Source organism: Mixophyes fleayi, chromosome 4 (genome assembly GCF_038048845.1).
Source record: "Mixophyes fleayi isolate aMixFle1 chromosome 4, aMixFle1.hap1, whole genome shotgun sequence".
In the NCBI taxonomy this organism is placed as follows: domain Eukaryota; kingdom Metazoa; phylum Chordata; class Amphibia; order Anura; family Limnodynastidae; genus Mixophyes; species Mixophyes fleayi.
In genome coordinates this window covers 334,438,566-334,458,333 of record NC_134405.1, presented here as the reverse complement: position 1 = coordinate 334,458,333, position 19,768 = coordinate 334,438,566, and the positions used below count along the sequence as shown (strand labels likewise).

General features: G+C 44.1%; 1 protein-coding gene across 4 annotated transcripts; it reads right to left on the bottom strand.

Annotated features, from left to right (window-relative positions):
* Position 1: 1 nt before the first annotated feature.
* Positions 2–19,390, bottom strand: PRDM4 (PR/SET domain 4). Of its 4 annotated transcripts, none has more exons than XM_075210452.1 (12): positions 19,160–19,390; positions 18,179–18,268; positions 14,629–14,762; positions 13,580–13,765; positions 11,823–12,599; positions 10,682–10,831; positions 9,303–9,421; positions 7,777–7,862; positions 7,184–7,311; positions 6,309–6,632; positions 5,776–5,944; positions 2–2,324 (listed from the first exon to the last, which is right to left on the bottom strand). In XM_075210452.1, the coding sequence occupies exons 2-12, from the start codon at positions 18,229–18,231 to the stop codon at positions 2,042–2,044; spliced, it is 2,409 nt and encodes an 802-aa protein (XP_075066553.1). In that variant the 5' UTR covers positions 18,232–18,268; positions 19,160–19,390; the 3' UTR covers positions 2–2,041. The 4 variants fall into 4 exon arrangements, with proteins under 4 accessions (XP_075066553.1, XP_075066554.1, XP_075066555.1 ...); XM_075210453.1 differs by having other exon boundaries at positions 19,171–19,390; XM_075210454.1 differs by having other exon boundaries at positions 19,321–19,388.
* Positions 19,391–19,768: the final 378 nt, after the last annotated feature.

Genomic DNA, 19,768 nt, shown 5'->3' with positions numbered 1-19,768 from the left:
CTAAGTGCCCCTTACACAAGTATGAGACAGAAAGTAGATCACTTTATGATATATAAGTACACACAAAGCCTTGATGTTCTATACACTTCTACCCAAAATTCTGACACTGCATGTTCTTCTGAAATAGCAAAAATAAGGTTTGCTTTATTTTGAAGAAAACCCCAAAATTTCCTGGACAATTGGTAACTACTTCTAAGCAAATGTGTAATAAGCTTATGCTAAACTCCTGTACAACAGCCACTTCTACATGGAGTTCTACAAGTTTTCATGGACAACTAAACTACAAAAAGTTTAACATCGTGTGTACAGAGCCTATAACTGATTGATTTCTCCATATTTATTCTGATGTATTTACTCTTGTCTCTGTGAATAGTGGATTCAGGATAACTATCGGTCAGCATAAACACGTAAATGAGTAGCAAAGTGCTAAGTAGTTGCAACAATTTATACAGTAGTAATTCCTTCTATACCATCAACCCAGGTGGAAACTGGTTCAGTGCAACCTTCACAGAAAGCACCTGCTCTACAAGGGAGCAATATCCTGATTCTAATTATTACCCTTGTATTTAAATATGGAGTAATCCTTGTTCTGTGTATTATTCAGTCATCAGTCCCTGCCCCGGTGGAGCTTACAATCTAATTAACCTACCAGTATATTTTTTAGTAAGGGAGGAAACAGGGAGAACATATAAATCACATAGAGAGGACGGGCTGCCATGAAACCCAGATTCACAATGCTATTCCCTGCTTCACTGTGTAGAAATACACATACAGCTCTCTATATCTATGCAGTCACTGCTCCGCTAGTAATGTCCAGCACTTCTGGCTGGAGTACAGCGCCACCCCCTAGAGGTACTGCACTACCCTGTGGTGGTTCACCGCTACCTGACACACTTAATACTCTACTTCTCACCCTTTTCCTTGCACTATGAGCGGCACTCCAACAAAAATATACCAACATTTTCTTGCTAGTTGCTGGGAATTTGTTATTGCTAAACATTACAAGCAGTAGAGAGGATTGCATAAAGCAAAAACAGGCAACGGCTGTATATAAAACTAAACAGGAGTTGGTTGTAGGCTACATCAACAATGCCCCTGCTCGTTCACAAAGTGCTACAGTGATGGTGCTAGTTCGTAATGCTTAGAATGCTCAGAAGTAATGGTTCTGGGTGACTGTATTTTCAACACCAGTCTACTAGAACAACAGCTCCCTGCCTGCAGGACTCCTCTATACATGGGATATTCAGCACCAATTGACTATACACACCGCTGCCCAGTCTCTGGCTCACCAGGTGTTGTAAAACTACAAGCCCCAGTGCACGGTGGCTCAGTTATTAGCACTTCTGCCTCAGAGTACTGGGGTCATGAGTTCAAGTCTTGACCATGGCCTTATCTGTGTGGAGTTTGTACATTCTCCCCATGGTTGTGTGGGTTTCCTCTCACACTCCAAAAACGTACTGGTAGGTTAATTGTCTGCTATCAAAATTTACCCTAGTCTGTCTGTATATATGTTTAGACTGTAAGCCCCAATGGGGCAGGGACTGATGTGAGTGCGTTCTCTGTACAGCACTGCGGAATCAGTGGCGCTATATAAATGATGATGCTTTGCTGATAGATGGCTGGGAGTGCAGAGAATTGGTTTCACAACACCTGGCGGGTCACAGGTTATCCTAACCCTGCAAACATTCCAGATGATTACAAGCTGATCACGTTATAAGTTGCTTCTACCCCTCTGCCATCAGTTAAACAGATATTCCTATCAAGTGCATTCAACCAGAGACACTAAGAGGACCCGGTAACAAACACGCCCTCAGCCCTCAAAAGCCCAAAATTTGACGGTTTCTTTATTGATAGATGGATACCTCAGTATGTACACAGGCCTAACACCTGAGGGCCCTTTTATAAAAGGATGATGGAGCCAGTGTCAAAGTAGTTCATGGTTGTCTATTCCTTTCACCACAAGAGCTTGTCCCTGTTTGTATTCTCTTTACACAAGATGGGTTCACGCAATAAATAAAATAAATAGCGCTGTGGCCTCTTGTCACGTGTGGGCTGAAAGGTGACCATCTGTGCTGAACACGTTACAGTCTGAACCCAGTAACTCTTCCTCCTCGGAGTCCTCCTCTTCCTGGTCAGTGAGGGGCGCCGTGCTGGGGCCTTTACAGATCTTCAGGTGTCGCGTGAGGTGGTACTTGGTGAGGAAAGCCTTGGAGCACTTTTCACACACGTAGTCCCTCTTACCTTCGTGAGAGTTCAGGTGTTTCTTGAGATGGTTGGTTCTACAGAAGTGTTTGTCGCATTTCGGACACTTGATCTGTCGTTCTCTGGGGGGGAAAACAATCACAAGTCAACAAAGATGGCAACCGTTCACAACCGTCATCATTTCAAAACATCCTTCACCCAAGCCAGAGAGTGACACGTGAGATTTCACACTTGTTTATGTTCTGTGTATTTAAACAATACCGAAGTGTTCTCTGCTTCATTCCTCTCTTCCTCCATCAAATGTACCTCAGCCAGACATTCAGAGCCGTTACGAGGCAGGTGCGGGCGGTGCCGTCGCCCAGGGCGCAAGGCCAAGGGGGCGCAGGTGCGGGCGGTGCCGTCGCCCAGGGCGCAAGGCCAAGGGGGCGCAGCAGCCGCCCGCTACCTGCCTCTGTACGGGGGAGAGAGAGACATTTTCTACATCCCTTCAATTCCGCAGTGGAACGCATGCGTTCCACTGACAGGAAGTTCGGCCGAAATGCCGAACTTCCTGTCAGTAGAACGCACATGCACCTTCCACTGCGGAACTGAAGGGATGTAGAAAATGTCTCTCTCTCCCCCGTAACTAGGTATGTGCGCCTGCTTAAACTAGCGCAGCTGCTGGTTCTGGGAGGACTTCTTGCAGTATGGGGCAGCCACACACACACCATCCTAACTTTACTTCTTCACAGTGCAGCACTGCAAACTTGTACTTCCCCTGGAGTGCGGCGCTGACAGGGGATTAGCATGCTACTCCGTTATCACACTGCTGGAGTCCCTACTCCAGTTTGATTTTTGTTGGCACTGAACAAAGGAAGGCTGGCTCCTATTAAAACATCGTTGCAATGTGAACTGCACAGTATTCAGGGTCTCTAGCTCTATCCTCTGACTCTTGTTTTTTTTTCTCTCTTTTTTTGACTCTGATTTATTAGAATTTAACAGAACACAACACAGTCAGATCTGTCAGCAGTCATTGGATTTCAAGGGACATGATCAGAATTAAAAAAGTAGGAATAAGCAGGAAAAAAATTTAAATATACCACAGACAGCGAGTGTCTCTGTCTCTCTCCTGTTTAGGAACACAAAAATTATCTTCCCTCACAAAACGCACTCTTCAAATCTCACAAGATCCTGTACATTTTACATATATTTCTGAATCTTCCTCCAAGAACCGGTTGTTAATTTATTTGAATGGTGTGGGTGGATATATATATAAAATGTATTTGCAAATATGTGTAACAGAATTCTCTCAGTAAAGCACTAGCCACACCCCCACTTGACAAATGTCACTCCCACTTAGATGGGGGGCACCGGCGCCCCCCAGTCTCGCCTAGGGCGCTAAAATGTCTAGTAACGGCACTGCAGACATTAGACAGCTTAGATTTACCGAATACCTCCTCTGTTCCCAAGCCTGCCCCCCTACAGCCACCAAATCCTCTCACAAGAGCTGCGGTGGGACAAACTGCAGCCTTTCCTTTCTCTGACTAGAAAAGCAAAATGAAAAGCTAAAGTATACCAAACAAACAGCAATTTAATACAATGGTAAGAAATATACTATGTAATTTCATTGTCAAAATCTACTAATGCTTTAAAAAGGAACAGTGCGCCCCCTACTGTGATATAAGGAGAACAGAGGTCACCTGACCTTTATACAATCCTTACTTTAAATTCTCTCTCATCATCTAGCTTCTACATCATACAGCTTGTGACTGCTATAATCTCACCTGTATTGGATCTGTAGACTGAATATTTACTTTAACATTGGTAAATAATCTGTGGGTGACCAACTACTCTGCCGTCATGCGGAGACACTTTTTTTTTTTTAGTTGATCTTGAAATTGATTTATGGCTAAAATGGCATCTATCAATAAGTGTGCAGTGGGGGGGGGAGACTTATGGTCGTTGTTCTGCCCTCTGGTGGCGACAACCATTAACTGCGATTTGGTCAGGATTTGCCTCAATGATCATCTGGTCTCCTCTATTATCATCATTAACCGCGGTTCTCACAATGATGTGTGAAGACAACAAGTGCTCTTTCCTGCAGGTATTAAAGGAAGCCATGTACATTATCTTATGCCTTATTGCTATTCAGTACAGCGGGTGGGATACGTTACAGCGATGCTTTTAATATCCACACTGAGTATATAGACATATAGGGGCGTATTCAATTGTTAAAACTATTACAGTTAATACGGTAAAATTTAGCTGGATTTCAGCTCGCGGCTAAGAGAGCTGCGATCCAGCGAGTAAATTACCGTATTAACTGTTTTCCCCGCGCTCGATTACCGTAATAACGGTAATTGTGCGCGGACCGCGGGATTTTCGGCGTTTCCGCCGACAATTGAATATGCCCCATATAATCCGATTGCCATCAAAGCGACCTGCTTGAAATGCTGACTTGCATTAATAGAGACACAGAACATCTCCGAAAACACTACCTTGCAGACTGCTATAAATTCCGAACTGTCTGCATGCCGGCAGAGAGACATTTTGCTGCTTTAAATTCACAAAGCTGAATGTCTCTCTGTTTTGTGTTGTAAAACGCGGCATGCAGACAGTTCGGAATTTATAGCAGTCTGCAAGGTAGTGTTTTCGGAGATGTTCTGTGTCTCTATTAATGCAAGTCAGCATTTCAAGCAGGTCGCTTTTATGGCAATCGGATTATATATGTCTTTATACTCAGTGTCGTTATTTAAAGTATCGGATTAACCATTACCACCGAGTACAACGTCTTGCCTCTAGATATGTTGGGAGGAGTAGGGTACATAATTGCGACAGACCATGTCGGCAGGCTAAATGCAGACACTATTATGCAGACAGGTTGGCAATGTCACCAATCACAATGCTGACATTAAAAGACCAATTGTCTTTTAATGTCGGCATTGTGATTGGCAACATTGTCAATGTTGCCAATACCACTGACAAAATTGTCAACCTATCCGCATAATGTAAGTGTCGGCATTAGGTCTGTCGCAATTATGACCTCCACCAGTTGGGAGGGGGTAATGGTACCACGTGATGGAGAATGTACTATAAACTAAGGTTGGAACTTTAAAGAGTGAGTTGGTTATAAAGTTAAATCACTGGATTTCTGGTGCGACCATCAGATTTCACAATTTTGCTATCCTGGCGCCTCCTAGGTGGACCTATGGATAAGCTGGTTTCACTCATCAGCCCCCAAAAAAGTTCTTCAATATTTCATAAGAATAGGCCACAAAAACTCTACAAAGTTGATTTTTCTTGCTTAGCTTGAGCCGTTTTACAGCTGGCCCAAAACATTGCATGCAAGCTTTTATACCTTGTTAAAAATCGCAAACCTGCTCGTAAGACACCACCGAGGCAAAAACTATTGATTTCAATAGGAGATCATAATACAAACACTACAGAGATGGGACGATGTCATATAATAAGACATCTCATTGCTGGGGAGCAGTCTGCACCATCGCTTAGATCAGGACATTAATCTTCCTGGACACATCACCGAGGTCTCTGTGCCGTGACTAGCAGAAGGCTACAAACATTGTGGCTACTCACCGAGTGTGAGTGAGCACGTGCTGCTTCAGGTCCTGCCTCCTCATGAACATCTTTTCGCAGAAGTCGCATTTTAAGTTCTTCTCGCCCGTGTGGATCACCATGTGGGACGCCAGGTGCGCCTTCTGTGTGAAAGATTTGTCGCAGAGGCTGCAGCGATGATTCTTCTGCCCTGTGTGGGGGGGAAGCGGCGTTAGAGGATTCTACCTTTGTATCTGCCGTTACCTGCAGCTGAGGCATCCCACGTCTGACCCCCTCCGTCTCAGTGGTGGTGGAGGGGGAAGGGGGCAAATGAATGCAGAGAGATGTTGCAGAATGGTTTACACCTTAAAGAGGTCGTTAACCGCCAATCTGTTTTTAACTGCGATTGGCCCAGGAGATAGTGGGCGGCTTTAAACACAAGTCATTATTACATTTCATGCTCATTTACCCAAGGGTAATATTTTGCCCCTAAGTTATACAAGAGCTGATTAGAAGATGGCTATCAGGCCTATAAACAGCACAGATGTCCTGAATGCGCACTGGGCGGGGCTTACCGGTGTGTATCCGGAGATGTGTGCGCAGGTTGCTGGGATCGCTGAATGCTTTGCTGCAGAACTCACACTTGTGCGGTTTCATGCCCATATGCCCCATGTAGTGCACGTTGAGCTTGGAGGAGGAGGAGAAGGAGCGAGGGCACACCGTGCACTTCCACTTGCGTTCTTTGCTGGAGGTCAGCGCTTGGCCGGTGTCCTCGCTGCTGAGGGACTCGCTGGGCAGGTGGCTGTTCATGTGGCTGCTCAGGTGAGACTTGAACTCCACGTAGGACGAGCATTCCTTCCCGCAGTGACACAGCAGCAGCTCCGGCTGCTCGGGTAAACCTGAAGGCAAACAATGGAACTGTCACAGGAAATACTTAGATACGTTGTAACCATGACAGGAATAAAGAGAAGTGGACTAAACATGCAGCGTGTGCAGGGTCTATTAGCTGCTCTTAATACAACCTTCATTTGGCCCTGTCCTGCTGAATTCAAAAATTGGACCGATCCTTAAAAAAAAACAAAAAACACCTAAATGAAATCAGGGATGGACAAAATCCAGAAGTCAACGTGCCAAAAAAAATACTGCCAACACCTAAGTTTTAGGACGCCCTTCTATTTATAACAAAGTGTGCACATCCCTGGCTCCTTTAGACCAAAGACCCACTGGTGTTTTGCTTGCGTTTAACACTAGTGCAAATGTGTCTGACATGTGTTCCCTAGTGTTTTAGAGAGGATTGTAGGCTTAATGATGCATTTCAATGCGACAAACACAGAAATGAGCAGTGGTCCCGTTGGCTCAAAGATTTGTCTGACGGGCTCTTGAATTTGATATAATTTTGTCTACCCCTGAATTAGCTCAAAGCTGTGTATACAGATATAAAGCTCATTACCCATCTGCAGAGCGTAGTCCCGACTGTAATAGAACAGAAGCTCTTCCTGCGCCGGGATGTCCTGTGTGGTGTAGAAATAGATCTTCCCATCGTGAGGGTACGCCACAAGATTCTGCTCCTCCGGGTTCCTGAAACAAGAACCAAGATTCGTAGACGCCTCTACCTCAGCCACGGATGGTACATGCAGGACACATTAAAGGGCTCTGCGCCTCCCTCAGGAAAGGATTTGGGTCAGAGATTAACAGCTATAGAAAAGTAGTTAAAAAGGTGGTGTTGCCCATAGCAACCACAGGTCTGCTTTCACGCTCTAAACTGGTCAAGAAAAAACCAACAGTAAGAAACGTTATTAGTTGCTATCGGTAACGTCAGCTCTTTCCTTGCACCAGTTTTCAAAACTGTTCTTGGTTGTTGTCGGATTGAGCGAGTGCGTTCATTTCTCTTCAATACAACAAAGTTTATCAGATAACTGCGTGGGTCCAGGGGCAGCGATTCCACCGTTCTGCTATAAGGGAGGGTTCCAAAAGTGGACAAACCCTTTAAATACTCAAAAGTTAACATCAAAAAAATTGTAATTAATCTGTCCACTTACATACCTCGCCTTGCGGACAAACATCATCCAGTTACATTCGTTCTCGTCTGTTGTTATGATGCAAAACTCCATCACGTTGTTGTTGTAAATCTGAGACAGACAAAGAACTGTTTTGAAACACCCTCCATATCCAGTACAGCAAACCAATACCAGCTAACTTACAGTAGACCTATATCAGTAAACTTCTATATTCGATATGCGAGCTGATAACTTTTTAAGCATCCTTTTATTTAATGCATTATTTTGAAGTATAAACCTCTTCTTAATAGGACTAAATCTATTATATATAAGCCTAGCGGCGTGTGTTAGTGTGTGTGGAAAAAACTATTTTCTCAGAAAGGGCTCATCCAATTGACCTGAAATTTGGTATACTGACATTATTTGACAAAAAAATTATAATAGTCAAGTCAGTTAACTTTCATCATCTCCCCTTCCCCCCGTGGGAGGGGTATAAGAAATTATAACAATTATTTTGCTTTTGCATCAATGGGAGCTGCAATAACTACACCATCCGAAACAGGACTGCTGTTTAAGTTAAGACGGCAGCAGTTCCCTTTGAAGGCGGCATTTGCTATGACCATTAACAAGTGACAGGGTCAAACACTTGACCGTGTGGGTATTTATTTACCGGAGCCTGTGTTTGGTCATGGACAATTGTATGTCGCATTTTCACGAGTACGGAGAAGCAGTGATGTGAAGGTGCAGGTTATGAATACTGCCCTTCAAGGAAGACTGATTGAGCACAGCGATAAGGTGTTTAGCAGAAACGTGTATCGAGAGGTTTTAGAACAGTAAGACGATGGAGATGAAGGATGTGGCGATGAAGATGAAGGATGAGGTGATGGAGAAGAATGATGAGGTGGTGACATGTGGACAAAACCACGTTAAAAAAGGGCGCTTGCGTCGGGAAGTAACGCTCTTCCACTGAGGGGCCTGGGCTAGGCCCAAATGCATGACAAGAACACCTTAAGTAGCTTGATTTGACTAGAATGCATGAGTATCATGCACGGGTTAACTTGTATATACACATTTTTGTAAAATAAACTTATTTCAGTAACGTAAGGTATTAGAGAGCGACGAAGGAGTTATAAAGCATGATAAAATTATTGGGCTCAGTCTGCAGTGGTTTGAAGGTAACGAGGGAGGGACAGTGGAGGGTAAAGATTAGTAAGGTCATCGCGTGTGTTTCGAGCGGATGATTCGCTACTATAGAAAACGGGGGCTGCTCTACAGCCAGGATTATATCATAATGTGCAGAAATATCCCCTCCACTGAGCTGCATTACAGGACATGAGAGAGAACAAAGAAGAATGTATATATTTGTTCTATTAATGCAGATTACAAACGAACTCACGTACATCTATGCAGACTAGCAACAACATAAATTCTGGCTGTGAATGACTGCAGATATTATCATTAATGACCTCTCCACTAAAATTTAACCGCCCTCCTCTTATTCAGCAGAGAGAACCCTACAACACAGAGGAGGTCCCCAACGGACATACGCAGCGCTGGTTGGCACAGCCGCACCTTCCAGATGTGATTGGCAGATTTCTCGGTCCAGCCGGCAACTTCCAGGGACTGACTCTCTTGTCCTACAAGAGGTCCGAAGCAGGTCCTGACCGCGATGTTCTCCTGTGTACATACACCTGAAACAATGAAACACAGGTGGGACTATAATAGGAGAGGTCATCTTCATAAGCTACAGCTAAACACCTTCATTGGCTTGTATTGGGCGGACGTCCTATACACACACGAAACAAGGATGTCTTAGAAAAATCACTGATCATTCTTGTTAGTTCCAAAGAACAAAGGTATTTCTGTATTTATAGGTAAATCCTGTTCATTGGGACGCAGGAAAGGTGGGGATAATCCCTGGCTGGTTGGACATTAATACTAGGTATCTTGTCTAGCTTACAGGGCTAATGAGGTGAACCAAGGTCTTGTTCAGGATTGTATTACATTTATTTTACCATCTACAGAGTTCTACTTTTATTGTGCACCTTCATTAAGTTTTAATAAACCCACACAGAGGCATCTACAGAAGCCAGTTATTGGCGCAAGGTGTTGTAGGCGGTGTCTGGGTAACTCCTGGTCGCCATCGCCTCTCGTTCCCACCCTCTCGGTCCTGTCGCCTATTTGGAACATCCCTCGGTTTGTAGCCTCCACCATGCAACAAACGTTTTGAAACAGCACATTTACCATATTTTTTAAGTCTTTCCTATAGGATTTTTCTAAGGACGATAGAAAGAAATTTATTTCTATAAATATGAATAAGAAAGGTGCTTTGTACAGTCACTGCCTACTAACGTACTTGATGTTATTTCTGAGAAGAATTTTGCTTATACTACAGATATCCGACATTAATTTACAAGGGAAAGGAGGGAGCAGTAGGGATCTCAGATGACCAGTCATCTCCCAGATAAAAGTCTGCACACAACACAAAAAGCGAGTGACGCTTTCAGATAACTTAACAAAAAATCCATAAGCAGATTACTAAAAGACAAAAATCGGGGGATTTCAAAATAGCGGACTTTGCCATATGTGCAATGTTCCTCCCGCTGAACAGAGAAGAATCAGGAGATTCGGGTATGGTTAGATACACTCTTCTTGAGAGTGTATCTAACCAACAACACAAGTTAGGCAGGGAACGATATTGGGGAAGATTTAGGTCTTTGTGATTGAAGGTCACTGTATATAACGGATCCCTGCTTATCTCCTCTATGGTCCCCATCTTCCGTTTCTTCCCCCAGCCCGTAATTTATTTCACTTCAAGCCCCCTTCAGCCAGGTCACTATAACCAACAATATATAAGAAGTAACGTACTTTACAAAGTTTTATAGCTACAACCAGCGATCACCTGGGCAATAACCAGGGCAGATAAAGGAGGTACACACTCCTGATCTTACCCACATCAGCGCCAGTCACAGACTGCCTCAGGACCAGCTGCTTGGGAAGGGACAGACGGGCTCTGCTCTCGATGGGACTGTCTGGTATGAAGGTGACTGGCCCGTGCTCGGGGCAGTCCGATGGATACGCCCGGTTACACAGCGTGCACCCTGCAAGCAGGAAAGAGGATCAGGTTTCCCCAAGTCACATACTGGAGACTCTCCACGGTTTATAATTAGTATTTTCTTAAACATAATAAAAGCTGTTCACTCAGAAAACCATTCAGTAGTTGCTCACTGCAAACTGCCATATTTGTGCGAAAGTCTGTAGGAGCACTAAGTAGACTCAGCTCCTAGAATTTAGTTATGTTAAAGCAGAATAAAGAAAATATCATGGCAGCTTCCAGTCAGCAAAGGATAGGACTGTAGAGGTAAGTCAGTGTAAATAGCCTATTTTTCTCTTTCCTAAAACTATAAAGCAGAGGGCCGCATGCAGTATCCAAAACACGCTGTCTGGTTTAACGTTTCCTGAACCCTAAGCACTTCTTATACATTAATTCCTTCAGTCTTAAAAGTGGATAATAGATTTCATTTAGCAGAAAAGCCTGACAGTTCTAAAGGTCAAGACCTAGCTGGGGGTTCACCATCTCAACTACATTGTTTCAGTAGTTGTTGTCTTCCACTTCCTCTCGTTCACAAACATCTCCCACAAACATAGTAGAGCAGCGATAGGCAGCCAGATACTCTTCAGGGGCCCCATGGGTGGTCTGTAACTTTTACAAAGGTCACATGTTACCCTTAACCTCAGTAATAAGTTAAAACAATACATTTATTCAAAGAGACACCTATCCGTAATAACGTACGAGCAGACACTTTACACGTGTTACACGCTATAACAATCGTCTGACAAAAAGCAGGATGGAGCTAGGGGCCACAGGTGAAGACTCTGAGGGCCACATGCCATCCCTAGAGCCACCTGTTGCCTATAACTGGTTTAGAAGGCATAATACAGCAGCCAACTGCAGGACCCAGTCCTATACATTTAAGAGATCCTAGAATGCCCGGCAAATATGAGACCATCATAAATTGATCTCTTTCAGTCAAGAAATTGCACAACGAGAATATAAGAAAGATCCGAAGGTTAAAATAAGAGCCCACTCACATATTGTAAACAGTGTGGCCATGTTTTCCTTGTTAGAGTTGGAGTCTATCTGCAGCGAGGACGGGACGAAGGTCAGATTTCCATCATCAACGTGTCCGCCGGTCAGCGACACCTCCTGCGTTATGGAAGACACGGTGACTGGCTCTAAGCTGATGCCGCCCCCGTGCAGAGAGACCGAGGTCAGGGACGAGAGCTGATGTGAGGTAGAGAGCGCCACGCTAACGGGGTTACTGCTCAAAGTCACGGTGTGGATGGCGTCACCCAGAGAGTTTTCAGAGATGCTGGACCGAGCGCCCATGTGATGTTCAGTGTCCATGACAACGGGGAGCTCCAGCGACCCGCTGTGCAATGGTAGGACCCCGCCATGGCCCACGGCGTCAGGAGGTAGGTTAGCATCCACGGTGAGGGACTCGTGGGAACGTGAAACACCGGAGATCTGCGTGTGCTCCCCGGTCACTCCTTCTATGCTCAGTTCCTCTGTAATGCGGTCAGCTGTAATGGGGCTGTTAACCCGAGAAACATTATCCATGCTAATCCCAGCATCTAGCGCCACCTCGTGGCCATCGCTGGGATGTAAGCGCTGTCCAGCATGTCCGCCCACTGATCGAGAGTCCAAGGACACTATTCCGGTCTCCAGTCCCACTGAGCCCCCGGACTGGTAATGGTCCAGAGAAGAGGTGTTGTTGGAAACAGGAAGGCCACCGTTGGCGTCTACATTCAATGAGCTGGGGTGTATGTACTGCGGAGGCGGCCGGTCTGCTAGATAGGATAAGATTCCTGGGAAAAAAAGTGAGAAATAGAATGTATTACGTTACTGCAGAATATGGAAGGCTACATCAGAACCTATGTTCCTCATTTAACGGATAAATATTATTTATCTGGGATCTATCGTCGTTCATGCTACCCGGGGGGGGATCCCCCGCTGCGTTCTCCACACCTCTAACACCACAGCAGCTGCGGGAACATTCCCACTCCCTCCTCGCCCCCGGCTTCCTTCAGACAGGCCACAAGTTGTCCACTGACAACACAGTGAGCAGAGGAGGGCATGCAAAACGCGTTGGGAGAACCCCCCAAAAATCCTGAATCCTGGACCCCAAGTAAGTAACCTTTTGTGACTGGGAATTATTTATGATATTACTCCAAAACCAAACCAATCCTTCAAAGACATGTTACATACTCTCTGCTAAAATCTTATGAATTTACATAGCTCAGTTTCTATTGGTAAGACACCCTCAATTATACCCGTTACTTACACACAGTGGAATCAAGAGATTTTGTGGGTTGAACCACTTTTCCAGCTACCGCTTCTCTGGTAAATAGTCCCATCGCTATGGCATAAGACACTACGTATTAGAGAATACAGATTGAGCCCACAAAATGTTTAACTACACTATGTCTAAAAACCACACTTTCACAGCAAAAAAAAGGGAAATAGATAGTAGAAGAATTGGATAGCAGCAAAAAAGCAAAAATAATACAACATAAAATAAAAATGTTACAAGCCCCCACTGTATACGACTTGCGCACTATAAAGGTATACTTCATGGTAAATATTGGAAACAACGTTAGCCGTCATGTTCACAAATGGACATTATACTGTACACACCTACTGCTAAACTTGCCTAATTCGGGAACCAATGTTTCAAGTTATAACTAACGTGGAGGAGCCTTTGCTGCAAGATGTAATTTGCGCTTCAAGTCAAAATCTGAAAGAAACAAATAAATGATAGAAAAGCCCCATAATAAGCGGACAGTACCGGGCAGTATGTGGCGGAAGTAGCTACTTTCCAGGTGCGGGTAGGGAGGCGGCGGTAGGCTGTAATTCCTCTCCGGTAGGCCGCACATTACACCCCGCTCCCCAATCCCCATCGGCAGCATGACTGAGAGGGCGGAAGGAAGCGAACTCAGAGACGGCCCCAGGTTAGGGATGGTCACCGGTAAACCTGCATGAACGAGGAGACAAAAGTGCATGGAAAGTATTCACCATTAGCATCAGAATTAATGGTAACTCTTGATGATTAATTCCTTTCTAGAATATTGGTTATTCCGCCTAATCCAGTTGTATAGACCTCCATTTATTTGCATCAGTCTAAGGTTTCCTTTACCACAGAAAACGGTGCCTCAGCCGGTCTCATTAATACGTACAAATATATTAAACTTGTCACAGTTAGGACTGTGCAGATGATAATGGAATCATTCAACTATAGGTAAGGCAGCTTGAACCATCAACATGGAAAGGGTTCTTCACTGTAAAGGTAGTGTTTTCATTCTAGAGCTTTTTCAGCAGGTGATTGGCGTCACATGACAGTGATTAAGCTCCTAAAGCAGGGAATGGTCTTTATAGCTGATTCGCTCCCGTGTGAGAGGGAGGAGCATTCCCCTACGCTTCAACCAATCACCTCCCGAGCTCATGAAAGCTGTGCTTTGCTCTCTGAAAGAGCTCTAGGATTTAAAGAGCCCATGGGACGCCACACTAAGGGTAGTAAGGCTGTAGAATTACCCCAGGAGGCGATGGTATGTTTAGGAACTAAATTTAAGAATGGTTTGTGTGCCTTTCGTAAAGGAAATTTTAACTGTAGTTTTAATTGGTAAATAAGCAGATGTATGGTGACTTATCATGGAAATTAATCTAAGATTAGGAAGCACATTTGTAGGCACCTGGCAGAGAAAAGGTTGAGGTGACTTGTAAAACAAATAAAAAGCAAAATATACACAACTAGGCAAAGCTTCTGTTTCCAGCCAATGTCAGTTTATGAAGGAGACACATATTTCGTTCATATGCCCACAGCACAAGCCGCACACTTACCGGACGTAGCGAGGGCATTGTGGGGGGGTGAGGCCGTTAGTCCAAGGTGACTCGCCGAGACCGGCAGAGCGTTGGCAACGGAGGAAGCGGTCAGCTGGTCCATACCCACAGCGCTAAGATTCAGCTCATTCATTCTACAACGCAGAAAGAAACACGTTTCTGTATCCAAACGCCAACTCACTAACATTATACATAAATTGGACCTTTAATGATCACCAGCTCCGAATCCCCCTCTCACCAGACCAATTAGGAGTGGAAGAAAAAACAACCGTATAACGCCCACTTAATTGGGCAAGTGAGAGGCGAACTCAGACCCACTGAAAATTTAAAGGGCAGAGCTTATTGTTTTTGCTTTTTTCTTCTTCTTCAAAATACTATAAATTTGGTTCATAGATCATCAGGTCACCTATTGCCTACAGTACAATGTTTCTCTGCTCTAGCCCTATGATAATCAGAATAAAATTAAGTAACTGGAGACAGAGTATTTGAGCAATGATACTTCCTCATCAATTTAAATAGTGGAATAAAAAGTATAAACCAGCTGCTATGTCTGCAAACTCTTAGGGGTATATTTACTAAATTGCGGGTTTCAAAAAGTGGAGAAGTTGCCTATAGCAACCAATTAGGTTCTAGTTATTTATTTAGGACATTCTACAAAATGACAGCTAGAATCTGATTGGTTGCTGTAGGCAACATCTCCACTTTTTCAAATCCACAGTTTAGTAAATATACCTCTTAAGCTCAGTCTGAGCTCTTATATTTAAAGACTAATCAGTCTGCAAATCCATGTAGAGGGCGCTCTCCAGAATGAATATTTGGCATATGAATATTTGACAAAAAGTCATAGAGCGAAATCTTAGCCTTAGTAAAAGAAAAGTAACTATTACAAAACAAAATATTTATTAATTTGTATTATAAATTGTGGAATATTCTAATGGAGTAATTTCAACCACTGTGAAATATGAAAAATTATATCTGTGAAAACAAAAAAGTGGTGTATGCTCAAAAGTAAGACTTTAAAATTTTGTGAGCTTCTTTTTCCTAAATATACGGCTGTTACGATTAACATTTGCATTTGTCTGATGGTTTCCTCCTCTTATTGGTCTTGTTTATAAATAGTAGAATATCTTACATCCATGTGAATGTAAAAGGAGTAACTAAAAAGAGATACAATATACACCGTCTCTGTCCCTAAAGAAGAGTTCCAAAGTTACAAATTGTTATACAGCACTGCTAAGGAACAGTGAAAATTATGTGAGACTGTGTCATCTCCAGTGTATCTATTGTGGGTAAAAACATAGAAAATGTGTTTGTCCGAGAGATCAACAAGATATACATTAAATTGCATTGTATCCTTGTGGTGGATGCAGGTAACTGCAGAAGGAAGTAAAACGCGTCAGTTATTATTATTATCCTTTATTTGTTGGGCGCCACAAGGTTTCCGCAGCGCCGTACACAGTGCAAACAGTATTACAAAACAGGGTGACAAAGTACAGAACAATAAACACAAAGTACCAATGCTTCAAGAACTCCAGGAAGACATATGGAGTAAAGACAGAGTAGAAGAACCGGTATGGAGACAGGAGGGGAGGGGGGGCCCTGCTCATAAGAGCTTACATCCTAAGGGAGGGTGAAACAAAAACAGGCACGAAAGGGAACCAAAAGCAGGGGGAGAGAAGAAAGGGGCCAGGGGAGAAAGGGAGAACGAAAAGAGTGGATGAGGGTTAGGTGGCTGGTTGGTAGGCTTTAAGGAACAGGTGGGTTTTAAGTGCCCGTTTGAAGGAGCACAGGTTGGGAGAGAGACGGATGGAACGAGGGAGGTCATTCCAGTGTAAGGGTGCAGCTCGGGAGATGTCCTGGATTCTAGAGTGGGAAGAGGTGATCAGAGTGGAGGAGAGGCGACGGTCATTGGCCGAGCGCAGGGAGCGGACCGGAGTGTAGGTGGTGAGGAGGTTAGAGATATAGGGGGCAGTAGACTGGGAGAGAGCTTTGTAAGTGGTGGTGAGGAGTTTGAAAGGGATCCTGTAGGGGAAGGGGAGCCAGTGAAGGGGCGTGGTAGAGAGGGGAGGTAGAGGAGGAGCGGCGTGAGAGAAAGATGAGTCGAGCAGCTACATTGAGAACGGAGCGGAGGGGGGCAAGGTGGGAGAGGGGGAGGCCAGTGAGGAGAAGGTTGCAGTAATCGAGGCGGGAGATGATGAGAGTGGATGATTGTTTTGGTGGCATCTTGAGAGAGGAAGGGCTGGATGCGGCCGATGTTGCGCAGTTGGAAGCGACAGGCTTGGGCAAGGGATTGGATGTGGGGGGCGAAGGAGAGAGAGGAGTCAAGAGTGACACCTAGGCATCGGAGTTGGGTGACAGAGGAGATGGTAGTATTATTGACAACGATAGAGAGGTTGTGATGGGAGGGGAGTCTGGCGGGAGGGAAGACAATAAGTTCAGTTTTAGAGATATTGATGTTAAGAAAGCGTGAGGACATCCAGGAGGAGATGGCAGAGAGGCAGTCAGATACACGAGAGAGGAGAGTGGAAGAGAGATCAGGAGAAGAGATGTAGAGTTGAATGTCGTCAGCATAAAGGTGATACTGAAGACCAAAGAAGGTGATAAAAGCACCGAGGGAGGAAGTGTAGAGCGAAAAGAGAAGGGGGCCGAGAAGAGAGCCCTGGGGGACGCCAACCGGGAGAGGGGAGGGGGTAGAAAAGGAGCCAGACATGGAGACAGAGAAGGTGCGGTCAGTTTACACAACATGTATAAACCACAAGGTACATACACCTTGACACTACTGCAAGCACTGTAATGTTTCTTATCCTATCTCTGTGAGCTCAGCGCTTGTCAGTGGCAGTATGTCCTGAGAAAGCTCTTACAATAGAGATCAATGACAGTTTGAATCAAACAGTGCCAAATCTCCCGCAGCATCCAGCTGTGACCAGAGATGTACTACCCTACCCACCTAAAAACTTCTTACCCCTAATCCACACAGCTATTACCTACTTACCCTTATCGTGCACACCTAATAACTGCTTACCCAGACAAATTGTAGTCAAAATTCCAAGTTTTTGTAAATAAACAAAAATACCTTTCATATTGAAATGTTATGAATGACAAAGATGAGATCAGACAAATCTATTCTTATTTCAGTACTTATTCCCCCCCCCCCCCCAATACATTAAAGAGTATTGTTATATTAAGTTGAATTAAATTTGGCTTCATTACTTTATTTTTGTATTTACATCTCTATAGATTTTAACACGTTCTAGAATAGTAACCCAACGAACACTTTCGGGATGAAGATGAAACAAGTTTAGGTCCAGTATAAGTAAGGAATGCACTAATCCAGTGTTGGCTAACCTGTGACACTCCAGGTGTTGTGAAACTACAAGTCCCAGCATACCCATCCAGCAATAAGCTGCTATACATTGGCAAAGCATGCTGGGACTTGTAGTTTCAAACACCTGGAGTGTCACAGGTTAGCCAACACTGCACTAATCATAGGGGGATAATGCATCCTAACTAAAGATACCTGTTTTGTCTCTGATGCCAGTTTCATTCTTACATAAATTTTGCCCTTGGTTCGGCAGACAGACTCCACAGGTGACAAGCCTCCATTTTATTAGTTGGGCAAACGTTGGCGATGGTGTGGTTACTGCAAGATAAATTAAATAAAATTAGTATTACAAACTACCTTGGATTTCTGTGACCTGCATAGAAGCACTCAGGCTGCGGTGTTGTAATTTTTTCAGAAAATGATGAATAATTGCTCATTTTATATGATGCTTCTAACCTCTAGGCCAGTGTTGGCTAACCTGTGACACTCCAGGTGTTGTGAAACTACAAGTCCCAGCATACCCTTCCAGCAATAAGCTGCTATATATTGGCAAAGTATGCTGGGACTTGTCGTTTCACAGGTTAGCCAACACTGCATACATTAAAATAACTATGAAGACATCTACAGCAGAATCCGTATCACATTCATTCTGGCGACAGTGCTGCAAATCTCTTCCTTGGATGGTCGGGCACTACTGCCAATCTCCCGACATTAATATAACACACATATATTTTCTCAAATAGAGATATACTTAACAAGATGCAAGGGACTATCCCATATTTATCACAAAATTATGTTTGCTGCCTATAAACATTGTTCCCTTTAATGCCAAATTTCAGACATCTTTTATGTGGTATAGACCAGAAATTCTGTATATTGTGGGGTTCACAAATTGTAATTATTACTAGCGTGTGCAAAACATGCATATTTACATTCTTTCCTATATAACTTTTCAAACATATAGGTCTGGTATGAACATATAATTGAATTACAGAACATGGATACATCATCTGTCAGACATATGTGAATAGTACAGAGAGGGTGGATAAAACAATGCAATATACAATATATAGGTGGTCTGCACCCAGTGGCATCAATATAAAGGACTCCCAGGGGTGAGGGTCCCACATTGACTACCAGGGATCTGTCCATCTGAATATAGATATATCTCTTACTTACAGAACACATTAGTCCTATACACACACCTACCTCTCACTGACCTGCTATAGGTCCCCTATATGGCTGGCAAGGCATGCTGGGACTTGTAGTTCTACACCAGCTGTAGAGCCACAGTTCCAGCATAGGTAAGGTGCAGACACCGGAAAGCCATGTCTATAGACAGAGGGAGGACGTCACAGACTGTTACTCACACCCCTCTCCCGCAGAGTCGCCTTATTCCAGCTCTATTCTCCCTCCTCTCTGCGGCCTCCTCTCCCAAGATGGCGCACACGGAAGCAACGTCACGTCGAGAGAACGGGCCAATCGCACTCCGCTACCAGGTCAGATGACAGCGGAGTGGGCGGGTCTATCTGTGTACTGAGAAAGCGTTTAGTGTGATAGAGATCAATGACAGAGCGAGTAGTACAAGGGTGATACCGCTGTAATATCCAGTGGTGCTTATCCCACCTAATATGTACTTACCCCACCTACCTAATATCTACTTACCCTATACCCTACCTACCTAATATCTACTTACCCCCTCAATAACCCTATACCCTACCTACCTAATATCTACTTACCCCCTCAATAACCCTATACCTTACCTACCTAATATCTACTTACCCCACCCAATAACCCCTTACTCCACCCACCTAATAT

Bases quoted from the DNA above. Each gene is read 5' to 3' on its own strand.
- PRDM4 (XM_075210452.1), bottom strand. From the start codon at position 18,231: ATGGAGGCTTGTCACCTGTGGAGTCTGTCTGCCGAACCAAGGGCAAAA. The intron at 12,600-13,579 runs GTACTGTCCGCT...TTTTTTTCCCAG, and splicing joins CTTCCGCCACATACTGCCCG to GAATCTTATCCTATCTAGCA. The intron at 5,945-6,308 runs GTAAGCCCCGCC...CCCCCCACACAG, and splicing joins ACATCTCCGGATACACACCG to GGCAGAAGAATCATCGCTGC.